Source organism: Lithobates pipiens, unplaced genomic scaffold, assembly GCF_037356315.1.
Source record: "Lithobates pipiens isolate NorthernLeopardFrog02 unplaced genomic scaffold, aLitPip1_a1.2 Scaffold_19, whole genome shotgun sequence".
NCBI lineage: Eukaryota > Metazoa > Chordata > Amphibia > Anura > Ranidae > Lithobates > Lithobates pipiens.
In genome coordinates this window covers 201,236,444-201,253,499 of record NW_027507764.1, presented here as the reverse complement: position 1 = coordinate 201,253,499, position 17,056 = coordinate 201,236,444, and the positions used below count along the sequence as shown (strand labels likewise).

At 38.9% G+C, this 17,056-nt stretch overlaps 1 protein-coding gene across 1 annotated transcript in view; it reads right to left on the bottom strand.

Moving 5' to 3' along the window:
* Positions 1–17,056, bottom strand: part of BMPER (BMP binding endothelial regulator) — a 338,127-nt gene that overhangs the window by 147,120 nt on the left and 173,951 nt on the right. The window contains exon 7 of the mRNA XM_077491626.1: positions 3,104–3,203. Within this exon, the coding sequence (XP_077347752.1) occupies positions 3,104–3,203 (100 nt within the window). The remainder of the gene's footprint in view (positions 1–3,103; positions 3,204–17,056) is intronic.

Sequence of the window (17,056 nt, the reverse complement as noted above, 5' to 3'; positions counted from 1 at the left end):
ATGAAGTGGTTAATGACATTGCTCAATGTCTTTCATATTAGGCATTTCTAGTAGCTATCATATTATAAAAAATATGCTTAAGATTGATACTTTCAGTTACAGCTTATATCCATCACCCAGAAAAACCGAGAGTGAAAGACTGAAAGAGACACCAACTGCAGTAAAAACCTACCAGAAGTTTTAAACCATCCATCAAAAATTAAAAATCAAAGTTATTGGCTTCAGATATACTTGAATTAAGCATCACATTTGAAGTATGTGTATTGTTATCTAAGAATGTTTTGCAAAACATTTTTTTCTTTCTTTCTTTCTTGTTTTTTTTTTAAATATAGCACAATGACATTAAAAGTCTCTAGTATGACAGACTTCATGCACAGTAAAATGCCCTTTCCTAATGGAAACACAAGAAGAATAATTCTCTATAGAAAACGTCAGTAAGTGACCATCCACTGACACAGGGTACACTGCTACCTGTCCCTACACTACTCCATGTAGTTATTATTAAGTCAACTTGAATTTGTCACGCTGTTGCACATATGCCACATGTAATGTTAGATGAATATGGAGAAAAAGTCACAGAAAGATTCTACACATCACCTCTGACTGCCATGGTAGACTATAGGTGGGCAGTTAGGAGCTGTAAAAACATGGACCAATTGCCTATTTTTACTGCTCTTTTTCTGCCCATGTGAAAGAGGTCTTAATCACTTGAGTACCAGCCTATAATCCCCCTTCATTACCAGGCCATTTTTTTCAGTTTTCAGAAACTTTTATGACAATTATTTCATTATAAGACAATTCACTAAAAATTTGTTTTATATCTTTTTTTTTGGGCAGATAGGGCTTTCTTTTGGTGGTATTAAAAACTGCTATTAAAAGGAAAAAAATAGCTTTTAAGAAAAAATGTGAAGAAATGTTTTTTTCCCTTACTTTCTGTTAAAATAAATATGCCATACAATATATAGGGTCGCTATGATAAGTTCCTAAGAGATACACATTTTATATACATGTTCGTAATAGTATATTTATATTTTTATATTGCTATTGTGTGTATGAGATCTAACTTTTTTCTTATTTTTCTGTTTGATTTTTACGAATGTTTTCTACGGTTTTCTTGTTGTGGTGTATTATTTTTGGAACGTAACTTTTTCTAAAATTAATAAAAAATAATTTAAACAAAATAAAAATGACAGAATAGTATGAAAACCCCTGAAATAACCCTTTTTATTGGAAAACAGGCACCCCAAGGTGATCTCATTATTTTACCAAAATTTTGTAGAAATAAAGACACATGCTGGTACTGAGGGGATCAAACACAGAGCTTGAGAATAGTGCACTAGTTATTATACCGTACAGGCCATACACAGAGGAAGGAGGAAGTGAAGAGGTTAACGTACTAGTTACATACACTGCAGTATGGAGATGAAGGGGCTCAAATTTAGATGTGCTGAATAAGGGAGATGAAAGACTTACTATATAGGTTACGTGGAGACAACATGGAGCTAGTATGTGTAGCAGGGGGGGCATGAAAGTGTTAATAAAAAAGACCCCTGTGTCAGCGAAGCAGAAGAAACTAATCTGCATCTGCAGATCCATTCCTTCTGTCCCTATTCATAAACACTTGGTTTCTCTCCATTCCCTGTTGTAAGGGGAATTGGAGAGATAAGCACTGTAAACAGTACCATATGATCATTGTGATAACCAGTCACAGTGATCCCATGGTACCCTGCCCCTTGGATTGGAATGGTACAGCATCACTGTGTACTGAGCTATCTAATGACAGCTCAGTACAAAGCATTTTCTGGGTGAATCGGCTGCCCAATGGATATTTATCTATTGCCATTTATATACGTCACTGGGTAAATAATAGGCCACCGATCTGCCATTGATGGACATACAAAGGTAGAAAAGATTAATCCAGAGCTGACACCATAGCACTAAGGAATTGCGGAGACCAAGCTCTGCCTCAGTATAGGAACATCCCAAAAATCAGTAACAGGAATGCTTCATCAATGCAGCCAACTTTCAACTGGGGAAATCTTTCTGCTGAAATGACAATAAGAGGGCACAACCGTCTAGTGTATTACCTAAATAAAATGTATTAAAAGACAAAACATGCTAAAAAAAAAACCCATACAAAAATCCAAATGGCATCACTTGTACATTCTGACACGAAGCAAAGTAGGAAGAAGAGGGCTTGTCCCTTGAAAGATGTCAGCATGTGCGTCTGAGTGATGCCTAGGTCTCTGTGAAACATCTCAGCTTTATGATCACTTGTTTTTTTTTAGCCATTTGTCTTTAATAAAGGTAGAAAAAGGGTTAATGTTAAGCTACACTTCAGCCCCTTCCACACCGCTCAGGTTCACCTGTCAGTTTTTTAGGTGGACCTGAACGGACACGCCATGCAGTTCTATGGATGTCGGTGGTGACATGCCCGCTGACTTCCGATCCACGACCGCTAAATTCAGATGGACGGAAACCTTATTTTCCATCCATCTGGCAGATTGGATGAAAATGGACAGGCAGGTCCATTTTCATTCAATCCCCCATAGCGGAGAGCGGAGATCTGACAGGTCCGTCTCTCCACAGTGAGCAGAGACAGACCTGTCATCCGCCTGCGGGATCCATCCGTTGATCCATTGATCTCAATGGATCGAACCCCGATGAGTCTGCTGAGTCCCCAAAAATAAACATACAAGTGTGAAAGAGCCCTTAAAGCTAAGAAAGTACTGGAGGTCCAGTGGGACAGGTACAGTCTGAACAGCATAATGTAAGAGAGAACAAGTGTGTCAATCCAACTGGCTGTATATAATGGAACCCCCTAAAGCAGCAAAATATAGGTTTAGGCATAAAACAAGGCCATGTTTGGCCTGGTTCAATGGGCATCATGTGTAAAAAAAAAAAAACAGGAAAATGCAGGCAACAAAATACAGGTGTTCCTCAACCCAATTAATCAGCAAATATCTCTTCAGATGTACTTCCACTCTTCCGCTTATCTGTGTTTATACATGAGAGTTATCATATATTAAATTAATTTGTGGGGCCCAACATGAACCTTTAATTCCATGCAGGCATATATAAAATATAAAATATGTTCACTCACCTATACATTTTGGGCAACACTGTCCAGTAGGAACATGACTGAGATGCTGGGGGCATGACAGAATAGGGCAGACCTCCTTTATGCATTGTGTCCTGCCTCCCTAAAGGAAAATAGGTGAGATTAGAAAAATAAATATTGTACGCCTAACTGGTTGTCTAACCTAGTAACGAAACGTTAGCTTAAAAAAAACACTAACAACATGGCTACCCTCCCGTAAACATACAAAGAAATGATATTTCTCCATTTTACATGATAGGCTATAAAACCAAATCCAATCTGCTTTTAGTTATCTGTATCCAAATAACCTGGTGGCCTCTGCCAGTAACTATTATATATATTATTATTACATAAACATTACTCTGAAATTTCCACAGAAATTTTATTACTGGGGATTACAGTCTTGGAGTCACAGTCAACATATTATCATATGTTAGGGTTTTTAATGTTGTAGCAACATATAAATCCTATGTTGATTAAGCAACGTGAGAATATATTACCACAGTGTTTAAGGCAATTAAAGAAAATGAAGTCAAATATTTGGAAATTAAATTCATAGGTTCATATTGGCTTAAAAATATAGATGATTACTATGCAAAATAATTTCATCCCCTTTTTAATAACAGCTTTAATATTAGTATGTGTTAGCACACTACATCACTTGTGTTGTACACAAATGTTTCTTTTTAGCATAATTCCAACTACAGGATGAATGGAAGCCTTTGGTATTGCATGAAGGGTGTACTTAACTATAGGGGGCTTATGACAAGCAGTGTGCAAGCCTCTGTAAACACTGAATGGGTGGTAATGCATTGAGGGACATGTATCAAGCCAATTAGTAACAAGATCAGGCCAAAATCAGGCTGCCTATTAGTTAGGAAAGTGTATGCAAAAGGTTTTATGTTTATTTGCAACTGCTTCACCTGCAATCCTGGGCAGAATACTGAGACAATTTTGCACAGATATGAAAGAGAATTAGCACTGGAGATTTTTATTAAAATGAGAAAAAAAAAAATCACTCATAAAACATGCACAGTTAAGGCCTTGTTCACACAGGGCACCCATAACCGTACCCCTGTGAAGAGCCTTGCACCCTCATGGATGTCACATTGGGAGCAGCGGCTGTGTCCATGAAGCCTCTGCATCTCAACTGACAGCAATGGGACTGCCTGCATGGGGATGCATGGAACACCTGTGCGTCCTTGTATGGATAAACATGGCCTTCCATGAGGGTACAGTTATGTATGCCCCATGTAAGCAAGGCCTAAGAAGTGGCCAGGGATAGGTTTTAGTTTGTTGCAGTGCTACATCAAAGGAGCTCTTGGAGGAATTTATAAATTAAGCTGCCCAACTATAATAGCTATATAACTTTCTCTTCCGATTGGCCAGCAAATTAAACTCAAAATTCTAACAAAAACATACAAAGCCATTTATAACTCTGCCCCAAGCTACATCACCAAAATTGTCTCCAAATATCACCAAATGCTCCTCTCTGCTCCTCTCAGGACCTCCTGTTTTCAAGGTCCCTTCTCTCCTCCTCCCTTGCTCGTCTCCAGGACTTTTCCAGAGCCTCTCCGTACCTCTGAAACTCTCTACCTCAATCGGTCTGGCTATCTCCTACTCTGGCTGTTTTTAGGTGATCCCTGAAAACTCATCTCTTCAGGGAAGCCTATCATGTCTCCAAATAATCTTTTATCACTTCCATCAGCTTATCTGCCACAGCTACCACCATTTGTACCACTTGCCCCACCCTAGTAGATTGTAAGCTCTTATGAGCGGGGCCCTCTTAAACCTGTTGTATTTTATTGTATTGTAACTGTACTTTCTCCCTTCTATATTGTAAAGTGCTGCGTTAACTGTTGACGCAATATAAGTCTTGTATAATAATAATAAAACTCTCTAATTTTTCTCAACACATCTGTTGATCATTGCATTGTTGTGCATCAGAATAGAGGCAATAGTTTAGCTGGTCACATATTGATAGAATTTTGGTTGAACATTTTTATTTTAGGAACGTTTGTTCAATTTTCTAATTGTTAGTGGGGTCAAACTGACATTAAGTTAAATTTTGTAATTGTTAGTGGGATCAAATTGATGTTTGTTTTTAACTGTAGTAACAAGAAAATTAGCAGTATGGAAATTTTTCCTTGAACCAACAGATTTCTAACAGTGTATGTGGTTTTCCTTTAGGAAAGGAAAGTTAATTTGCTATACTAATAGAATGTTAAAAGCAAATGTTTCTTGAGGTACGTTTGAACAACATTTTTCATGTCACTGAATGTCCAGAGAATTTTTGTACTTTTTGTGATTTTAGCATTTCTATTGAGAAAGTAGAAATCGCATATGTAGAACTAGACTAGACTTAATTCAGACACAGAACTTTGAAATGTTGATGTAAAAATAGGCCAGTTAATATTATCTTCTGAAGATTAAAGTGTGTACAGAAAGTGCTAAGTACACAATTAAAAAGTAAACCCAATAGAACCCAACGGTAACAAAAAAAAAAAAAAAAAACCCACAACTTGCAGGTGTGTTTTACAGATCACAAAGGTTTAATAATTAACTTATAATTTTCTTGTATTATGAACCAGATGCAAAATTTAAGATCAACAAATATAACACAAGCTATAAACTTCCCGAAAATGCTTTTCTAAATTGTATAATTGAGAAACATCATATAAAAATGTTGCTATTTAAAACTGGCTGTCCCTTGCAAAGAGAGTTGGACTGAAGTTTAATCACACATTACACTGTTGTAGTGTGCGGTATGACATCATAAAGAATTCTATACTGACTTGTATGTTAACAAAAGTCTAGAATGGATAATGAGAAACACATGACAAGTTCTAAATGTCACTAATTTAGAAGAGCTTGAACCTCAACCAAGGCTAGCAGTGCTTCCACAACTACCTAAATGTAATACATGAAGTTTCGGCAAAGCCCTCATAAAGCTGTCATGAAACAACACTGAACTTTCATTGAAATGGTGAAAAATGAGGTGCGAAACTTGAAGGCAAAGTTGAGAAAGACCAGATGTTGATGGATCTAAGAGTTAATAATCAGAACCTCCTAGTCATTATAACTTCTCTAAGAGCAGCAGCAAAGCACTTATCTTAATTAACACACTGACTGCTTTGTACAACTACAGAAAGGACTTATGTGTTTCTTAGATGAAACATAAGTATTATTAATGGGATATGACAGCTATCTTCCCAAGATGGGATACATCTGGGAGGCTTAACTAAGGGCTGACCTGAAACAAATTAAGATGACACCTACAAAACTCTATTACAATAAACACTAGCGCTATTGGGACTAGCTTAGTCTAAATAAGGCGGACTCTTGTTTATGCATCAGAGAATGCTATGTCCTCTATAAACACGATAGGTTTAAAAGAGAAGGAAGGGCTAGGGAGAGTCTCCATTCAGTCTATGAACAAATAAACTTAGTCAAGGGCATGAGAAACAATGTTTGTCATGTATTCCATAGTTATTATGGATAGCTGTAATCTATTATAATAACTATGAAGTAATGACTTTTGGGTGAATAGTAGGTTCATTCAGTGTTTGTTAGTAAAAGAACAGAGCTAGTATATCACATGAATTTATGAGGGCCAAACACAAAATATTTAGTAGTTGTTTTTATATAGCACCATAAAATCAACATAGTACATGGACCAGGGTGTATATGAGTGCAAAGGTTAACTCAGCTCACCCATTTACCAGTACATCAATAATTCCACGACCCTAACAATTTATAATGTGACATTTATACATATATCATTCCTAGAAATGACAACATACCAAGCTGTTTCTATTGTGTTTTCACATCCTACTGTATGCAATGCATTCAAATTTGAAGGCTTTTTACATTGTAAATGTACTTATATTTGGCATATATACATATATTAAAAACAAAAATCTATTGCACTTGGGCTATAATCAAAAACGCGTAGCAGCTATCACAAAATTGATGGAAAAAAAGGGGGGTAATTGATAGAAATGGTGCAGCGCTTTGCTAAATAAAGTTTGTATATAACAAGCATAAGTTCATAAGTATTCAAAGTGATGATCCTGGAGTGAGTAATGGTAGGTAGATGAAAGCCGCCACAACACCCGATCACACGGACACTTACCCTAGGGTAAAGTTGTGTGCACAGTAGGTAAGCCCAATAGTAATCTCAGCGATCCTTAACTGCAAGAGAATTGCTTCTTTCAGAGCAGAGTGTACTGATCCTGATAGACAGATATGGATGTCAGTTCAGAAGTGAGCTCCACTAATGGCCACCAGGGAAGCCAAATAGAAGATCCCACCACAGCAATGCTACTCTCAAATATGAACAAAATAGTGCTCATTGCGCAGACATCCGAAAATGTTAATAAAGTAAAAGAGTAAAACTCACATGCTCATGGTAAAAAAACATGCATAAGGAAACAACCGGCATTTCCAACCAACAAAATGGCTGCTGTGCCCCAGCACGCATTTGCATCCCACTTTTCAGCTCCTCCATTTGCGTTTCGTCATCAGATGATGTTTGTTTTATACAAACTTTATTTAGCAAAGTGCGGCACCATTTCTATCATATATATATATATATATATATATATATATATATATATATATATATATATGACTTTTTACATAACATTGTTTTTTGGCATTGGTACTGTACATCCTAGCATGGAAGCAAAAAAACAAAAGAGAGATGACACTTGTAATATACAGTATAGTATTTAGTGTATTTAGAATGTCAGATACTTGGAAAGGTAAAGGGAAATAAAAACTACAAAAAAAGAACAAAAAAAACAAAACAAAAATACAACAACAGTGCATTCCATCCACCACAGTCCTGTTTTACATTAAAATACATAAAGTTACTTTTTTTCTTCAGTGTCAACTTATTGAAGAAACTCAAAGGAGAAGTAGTGCCAAAGCTCTTTTTGGATCCTAACATCAAAGGTTAAAGCTCCATACACACTGTCAGAATTTCTGCTGATTTTTGTCTTCAGATTTACCAAAACCTTGTAGTGCAAGGGCCTGCCTTAGGTTTGACCTCATATCATATGGTTTTGGTCAATCTGAGGACAAAAATCAGCAGAAAATCTGATAGTGTGTATGTTAGGATCCATCCAGATGCGTAACCACCAGCTGGCTCAGCCTCTCAGCATGCTGCTGAGAGCCTGAATCAGCCTCCCCTGCCCTCTCCACAGCCTGGTGCTCCACTGAGCACTGGAAGGGCAGAGCAAAGTCCAAAGCTGCATCCTCCTAGGTGGGTATGATTTTTTTTTTATATCCCAAACTTCTCTTTTAAAGTGTGCCAATTTATCTAACATAGCCAAAACCTTGCTTGCCAATACCCTGAGAAGCATACCTACAGTAATCACTGTCAGTTCTCTGTCCCCATTATGCACATAAACAACCCAATAAAGAAAAGCCAGGAGATCAGTCCTGTTTTTTCATCAAATACCTGTGACATAATGCACTTGGAATATGCTCTTACTGGGAGTCCATGTACAATGAAAAAGTTAAACTCCAGGCAGATGAAAAAAAAAACAAATATTAATAACGCAGCTCTACATTTATATATTGTGTATTTTTTTATCTAACCAGCATAAGTAACTGAATTTGACTTGATATCTCCCTCGTGCAATTTACTGTGCAGCAGAGCTCAAGGGGTTAGGGACCACTACAGCGAGCCAATCAAGTGTGCTGCAGTGCCAGGACCATGCTGGCAGAAGGAGAAAGCAGAGCGACAGAAAGATGAGCTCACCGCTGTGATGCTTTTTCTTTTACTATACAGTCACAGGGTGTAGCTAGGAAGGAGGGATGTAAGTGAAAATGTATAGCAGATATGTGTAAATCCCAGGTTTGAACTAACAAAAATACAAATAATTTATCAGGTAAAGGATTCTGACATATAATTTAATATGTGTATTTAGATTTTTTATTGCGGTGAAGCTTTTAACGGTATTTATAGAAATCTGTGTTATAAATTGTCACTGCTCTTATAACTGAAAATTAGGCTTTAAGACACATGCAGGCAGCACAGCCTACCTGCTGAGTATTTATGTTTCATTCTGGCGTTGGTGTAGAGCATTAACCCAGGCTCTTTTGTCAGTAATGTAAGTGTTCCCCACTGCACGCCCCTTGCTGTGTATCACCTCTGACAGCCTAATTATAAATGTGATGGAGGACATTGCCAGGGCTCCTGTGAGCTGCGATCTGGATTTATACAGCATTAGAGAATAGATACACAAGATGAAGGTAAACTGAATGAACTCACTAATCCTAAATAGGGATGCACCGAGTACCGATACTTGACATCATGTACTCGCCGATACCAATTACTGATACCTATCGCCTATGAAGAGGGTGGTTTGAGAGGTGGCCAGGGGTTGTTGTTTGGGATCCGGGTGATGGCAGGGTGGGAGGAGAGGGGTAAGTGAGGGCAAGGTAGTTGTGGGTGGGGTGAAATAGGGATTGTGGGGTGGGAGAGTTTAGATGGAAAAGGCTGTGATCGCTGGGGGGGTATAGGAGGGTTATTGGGAGACATGGGGGCAGAGATGACAGCTGGTAGAGGGAAGGAGGAGACAACAGGCAGAAGCGACTGCAGGCATGGTACAGGAGACAGTCAGAGACTGCAGGCATGGTACAGGAGACAGTCAGAGACTTCAGGAATGGTACAGTAGACAGTCAGAGACTGCAGGCATGGCACAAGAGACAGTCAGGGACTAAATGCATTGTATAGGAGACAGCCAGAGACTGCAGGCATGGTACAGGAGACAGTCAGGGACTAAAGGCATGGTATAGGAGACAGCCAGAGACTGCAGCAAGAAAAAAATGCTTGTGGGCTGTTAGGATGGGCGGACCTGCACCTAGCCATGACAATGGGAGGAGGAGGCGGGGAAGGCACTGTCCGGAGGGGAGGAGGAGGTGGGGAGGGCACTGTCCAGAGGGGAGGAGGAGGCAGGGAGGGCACTGTCCGGAGGGGAGGAGGAGGCGGGGAAGGCACTGTCCGGAGGGGAGGAGGAGGCGGTCCACTCCCAATCTACGTCACTTCCGGTAGCGGAGCATTTTTGGGAATATCAATACTCGCGAAAATGGCTAGTATCGATGCCGATACCGGTATCGGTGCATCCCTAATCCTGAATATTACATATTATAGGGATTTCAAAATGATTTAAAACTGAACTGTAGGCCGACAGTCTAAATGCTTCAAAGGTGTTGTAAAATCTTCCTAAAATATCAAATAGCAAGTTTTTGTCGGGGTAAAGTGTAACGCACAGCCAGCATTCTTTGCATACTTGGTATGCTGGATTGTGAATGTCCCTTTGCCAGTGTGAAGTCACTCATTCCCTTTAGGCAATGGCCACTACTCTCATTATGGCAATGTTAGAATGGTTTACCTCTCATGTAACCAATCATATTATCATAAATTACTCTATTCACTTCTAGTTTTAGTAATGGCGGTGGAGAGCTAGCATGCATTGTAACAGCAAACTCGATACAGCAATTCTAATTATTTAACTAATTGTAAAGTTTTTTTTTCTTTTATCTTAATTCAGACTCTGCATTAAGGTAAATAACCTTTTATTGGGATTATACCCCCCAGCCCCCCTAAATACTCACCTGAACCCAATCTGAATCTAGCGGTGTGCCCACTTGCAGCACCTCTTCTCCCAGCTCTCACAGGCTTGGCTGAAAGCAGCGGGAGCCATTGGCTCCTGCTGCTGTCAATCAAACCCTGTGAGCAGGGTTGTGTGTCTGAATAGATGCATACAGCCCAGCTCGGGAGCTAGCCTGTGTGATGGACTCCGGACACTTGGACTGGATATTTCTGCCAAGAAGTTTCTTCCCAAGCTCTGGAACACGAGACCAGTGAATGTGGCTATAGTTACCCCAAGAACTAGGAAACACCAGTTTTGGAGTAAACCAGAATAAGAACTGTTTATTTGAACAAGAATACAGGCTTTTATAAACTTGAGAAGGACTCCCCCCCCCCCCCCCAGATCATATTACCCTAATAATACAAGCTGCACACAGGAATATAATTAAGATAACTGACATATACTATAAACATTACATTAATTAGACACCTGGATGACTCAGATGTCTCATTGCAGGTCAGACTTGCCGGCTCCAAGCTCAGAAGGCACAATACACATTAACATAAGTATAAACACAGAACACCTTCAGACAACATCAGGAGACCTACTTACAATAAACACATTATGGCAGGGGGCCCCAGACAGGTGGCTTGCTGATGACATCAACATCAGCTAAGAGTCCCCAGCTGGCAGAGACCATCATGGATTTTTTAATATGTCCTTTTGCATTACATAACAGAACATCTTCCTAAATGTTTGTAGCTCCCTCAAATGCCAGGGTCCATAGTCGGCCCGCAAGAGGCCAGCATTCAGTTCCCTCCAAAAGCCTCTGTCCCAGATGAGTCTGTCACAGTCTGTACAAGTGCCCCCATGGGAAGTGGCTTCCTATGGGGGCACTCAGCAAAGGGAGGAGCCAGGAGTGCCAGCGACCCCAGAAAAGAAGGATTGGGGATACTTTGTGCAAAATCATTGCACAGTGCAGTGAGTATGACATGTTTGTTATTTAAAAATTAAAAATAAAAAGCTTTACAATCACTTTCAGGATTTAGTGTATACTGTATAGTACCAACAGCTTGCATAGCATTTCACATTATAAAGGGAAACAGTACAGTTACAATACTCAATGCAAGAAGGCTAGCAAGGCCATGCTCCTGAGAGCTTACAATTGAATAGGGATGGGCAAGTGGAATAAAAGGTAATAACTGTGTTGGGGTGAGCTGGGGGGAAAAATAAAATAAAAAAAACTGTTAGATGAAGGTAGGCTATCGACACTGCTTTCCATCCTGACCAATCAAATCACATAACATTATATCTTATGTAAAGAGGTGTTTTTTGCGCATGTCCGGCATTTTCATGAGACATAGCTGGGCATATTTGACACCAGGAAGAGAGGCAAGATGGAAAATCAAAGATTGCTTCAGCTCTGGTGTGCAGTGGCAACAAAAAGTTTATTCATTCTTAAAAGTACTAGTGGAAATATGATGTAACCAGTAAGTACATTATAATTGGATTTCATAGTACTGAAAACTTTTGGCTTTAATTTAAATGCTGTATTGGACTACAGTTATACTTTAATACATTAAAATATTTTATTATATAGATGACAAGCAAAGCAGGAAAAATCCTACTCTTTCCCACAATTAGTATTTCCCACTAATACATTTCAAGACTGTTAGCACTAAAGACACCATGGACCATAAAAAAGTTACTATATTCGAGTCTTTTCATTTGGCTTCGATTTGCTGCATATTTTTCATGCAGGCTGAGAAAATTTGAAATAAGCCAACCTGAAACTTTATTCCAACCTCAAATATATCACTAGGCAAAACATTGACTTTCAGTAGCCAGAATCACGATCAGGAAGAATTTTAACTCTCCTGAGTTCCCCGCTCAGTAACAGATAGTCCCTCTAGTCTTTTGATTGAGTGGAAGAGCAGGTGGTAGCAAACCTATAAATTAGCCAACTCTTGTAGTAAACAGGTTCTATCCAACAGTGAGAATTCACTTTCAGGAAAGTTATGACAGCTTTATGTATTTTAATACATAACTGACATAACTTTGGTTTTATGAGAAGTGCTGGATATTGTCCATATGAAACAGTAATGTTAATGAATAGTAGAACTTGAAAAAAAGGATTTCCGTTTCATAATTAAATTAAAGATACTTTACAATTGTGATAATAATTTCCTACTTGCTGAAAAATTAGTATGCGGTACTACCACATCTAGCTTGATAACTATAATACATAATTATATATATATATATATATATATATATATATATATATATATATATATATATATATATATATATATAAATAGATAGATAGATAGATATAGATATATAGATAGATAGATAGATATACAGATAGATAGATAGATATATAGATAGATAGATACATAGCAAATAACTAATCACATTTTAAAAACAAGTCATCTTATGCATATTTTTCACCAGATGGGAGATGGGTCACATGTATACATGTATAAGTGCATTCTTACAGAAAGGATGCTATAAAAATTAATAGTCTATGGGGGATAAGTGTGTGGCCATAGACAACCCTAAAAACCATAGCAAGCTACATCTGTTTTAGTGTGACCACCCATCAGCAGTTCTACTTGTAAATTGCTGTATACTTGGAGAGTATGTTGGCCACATTTGTATTTGAGTTGTACATTAACAATTTAAATTATATATTGACTATATCTGGTTAAATTCAAACCTGTACACGTGCATACTTTAATACTCCCCAGAAGGTATTTTCGAAGAAAAATTTAATATTAGGTATCCTAATATCATTTGTGACTATAACAGCACTCGATTCCATTTCAAACCTACTTTGCCAATTAAAGTCACAAATACATTTTTGGCAAAATAATTGTGGGTTCTGCATGAACAGCTACTGATAAGTAAATTGATTTTTTTTTTTTACAAATTACCCTAACACTTATAGGTGGTCTTATTTATTACAAAACACACATCTTACATTAATATATGTTTACTGACCAAATGCTCTTTTTGATGCAATATAGCACAATCAAAAGAGATTTTGAACCTGGGAAGAAGGGAACTTAAAGCATATTTCCATATTGCAGTCAAATTTGAGAAAATCCCATTATATGTTTTTGAATATTTCTTACATTTTAGATGTTTCTGTGGAGAATGCCTCATTGCTGACTGCATGTATTTCTGAAACTTTGTCTTCATTAACATACAACGGAGAAGCCCAGCTTCTAAACCTTTTCTATTTCTCTACCCCTCAGCTCACTCCCTCTGTCTCCTCACATATCCCTAATTTACTATCAGATATATCAGTCTGGATGTCACACTACTTCCTCAAACTCAATCTATCCAAAACTGTACTAATAATTCTTCCTCCCCCATGTGTCCTTTCCCCTGATCTTGATGGCACAACTATAAGCCCATCCCCACATGCCAAGCTTCTAGATGTAGTCCTGGACTCTGAACTCTCCTTTAACCTCCCTGGCGGTATGATTATTTCAGATTTTTGGTGCTGAAAGTGGTACCATTATTTTGCATGGAAATTTAGCATTTGATATTGTAGGCCTGTAATTCTTAGGAATAACTCACTTAAATCTATCCAAACCAGAGTCTAATAGACATCCTGGGTATGATAAAGTTTGAAAAAACCAATTGTAAATTATAATATAATAAATAACTATAAATAATTATAACACATAATAATATAATAATAATAAAGATTATTCAATAATGTAATCAAATCAAAAACAGTGAAATTTGCTCAGTTACGGAATTGTCGCTGTCATTACTTTCAGTGTTTGATGACGGATCTCCCCCCAAATCACTATTGCTTAATTCTGCAAGTGATTCTAATTTATTATCGCTTTTTTTCCATCTGGTCTAAAACCACTTTTGATGTAAAGGGACGGTTTTGGTTGCTATGGACAATCTCCAGTTTCCAGGCAGAAAGAACAGTTTTTATAATATAAAACTGCATGCAGGGCACGGGACAGACCACTAGGGACAAAAGGGATGTGAAATAATTTCATACAGTAATGCAATCTGTAAGATTACAGTGTACTGTATGTATAGTTTGTGTTTCACTTTTTGAATTTGGTGCCGTTCTCCGTCCTCGTGCATCGCAACGCCCGCTTTGAACGGATGAATCGAGCGGAGGACGAGCCGCTCACACTGCGGGGAGACATCGTAGGATCCAGAGGACAAGGTAAGTAAGCTCTTCCTGGATCCCGCGATGCTATCCCAAGTCTGGCTCGGGGTTACCGCTTTTGGTTCTGAAATTCCACCCCGAGCCAGACTCGGGAATACCTCCAGGGAGGTTAAGCACCATGTGCAATCACTGTCCACATCTTGCCTCCTCAACCTCCGCAACATCTCCAAAATACACCCCTTTCTAACCAATGACACAACAAAGCACTTAATTCACTCACTGTTCATCTCTTGCCTCAACTACTGCAACTCCCTTCTCATTGGCTTACCTTTACATAGTCTTAGCCCACGTACACACGGTCGGAGATTTTGCCAACCAAATCCGTCGGATTTTGCCCATCGGATTTAGTCCGACGGATTGTGTCCGAAACTGTTGCATACACACGGTCGGGCCAAGTTGGCGAAAAATCCGATCTTTCAGAACGTGATGACGTAATTTCGTTACGATGGGACTACATTCAGGCTAGTAGATAATAGCTTTGATGTAGGAATTTGATCTGAGCATGCGTGGCACTTGGTCCGATGAAAATGCTCTACACATGATCGGATTAGGTCCGTCCGGCCCAGTTGGTCGGGAAATCTTTCCAACATGTTGGAAAATTGGGTCAGATGGAGATTCGGACGGAATCAGTCTGATGCATACCACACACAGTCGGATTATCTGACGACACGGTCCGATAAGACTCATTCCGACAGATTCTCCGACCGTGTGGACAAGGGCTAACACCCCTTCAATCCATCATGAATGCTGCTGCCAGTCTTATCCACCTTACCAATCACTCTGTGTCTGCTACTTCTCTCTGTCAATCCCTCCACTGGCTTCCATTCACCCAACAAATTAAATTCAAAATACTAACAACTACTTACAAATCTATCTACAATTTAGCCCCCAGCTACATCACTAGCCTAGTCTCTAAATACCAACCTTCTCGTTCTCTTCGTTTCTCTCAAGACCTCCTGCTCTCTAACTCCCTAGTCACTTCCTTCCATGCTCGCCTCCAAGACCTTTCCAGAGCCTCTCCAATCCTAGGGAATGCCTTACCCCAATCTGCCCACTCCTATCTATTAGCTTTTAGACGATCCCTGAAAACCCTTCTCTTCAGAGAAGCATACCCTACTCACACCTAACAACTGTATTTTCATTTTCTCCATCAGCTCACCCCCCACAGTTATTACATTTTGTTCCACCTGACCCTCCCTTCTAGTTTGTAAGCTCTAATGAGCAGGGCCCTCTGATCCCTCCTGTTACTGTACTGTCTGCCCTCATGTTGCTAACTGCTGCACAAACGGTTGACGCTACATAAATCCTGTATAATATAATAATAATAGTGAAGATTTTTTTTACAAATAAATATGTGAAAAGTGTGGTGTGCATTTGTATTTTATGTCTCACGATCCGTGCACAGTTATTTATCAAACCTATAATTTTTGTGAAAAAATACACATAAAACACAGTATTATACAACATTTTTGGTAAAATATAAAAGATTGGGATGTGTTGAGTAAATAGATGCCAAACAAGTCCTAAAAGTGAAATTGCCCATGGAATCACAGAAAATTATAGTACCTACTTAGGCAATGCTTTAAACACTGTTGCAGGTTATCAGTTTACTGCTAACCATGAATTATGTCCCTATAGTTTTTTCTCCTACTCCAATGCTCCTGACAATAGCTCATATGTGTGGCGCAATTGATGCCCATCCTACACTGAGCTTTTTATATAGGTGTGTGCCGGGGTGCTTTAAACAAATGATTTATGTTATATCATTTTGTTTACACTTTTTTTTCATTTTACGATTTAAACAAGCCCCTTATGTGATAGTATGGGCAGGTAATAGCTAATCTTTATGGGCACATTGGGAGTATATGTCAGGTCACCTGAGACCAGGTGACAGATGCAATCCGTAGGAATCGGAAGTGCACCGCTAAGATAGTGGACCCTAGGACTGACTGCTGCAGGATGTACCCAGGGAGGTTCAGGAAGCAGGTCTACTGGATCATTAACACAGATCCCAGTTGGAGCTAGAGCATAGATTCCCCAGGGTGCAGAGTCTAAGAGCCAGCAGGTGTTCACCAGAGCTTCTAGTGGTGAGGATAGACTGCACTGCCGTCTGGCTCCAGGTCGTGGCCCCTAGGGTCT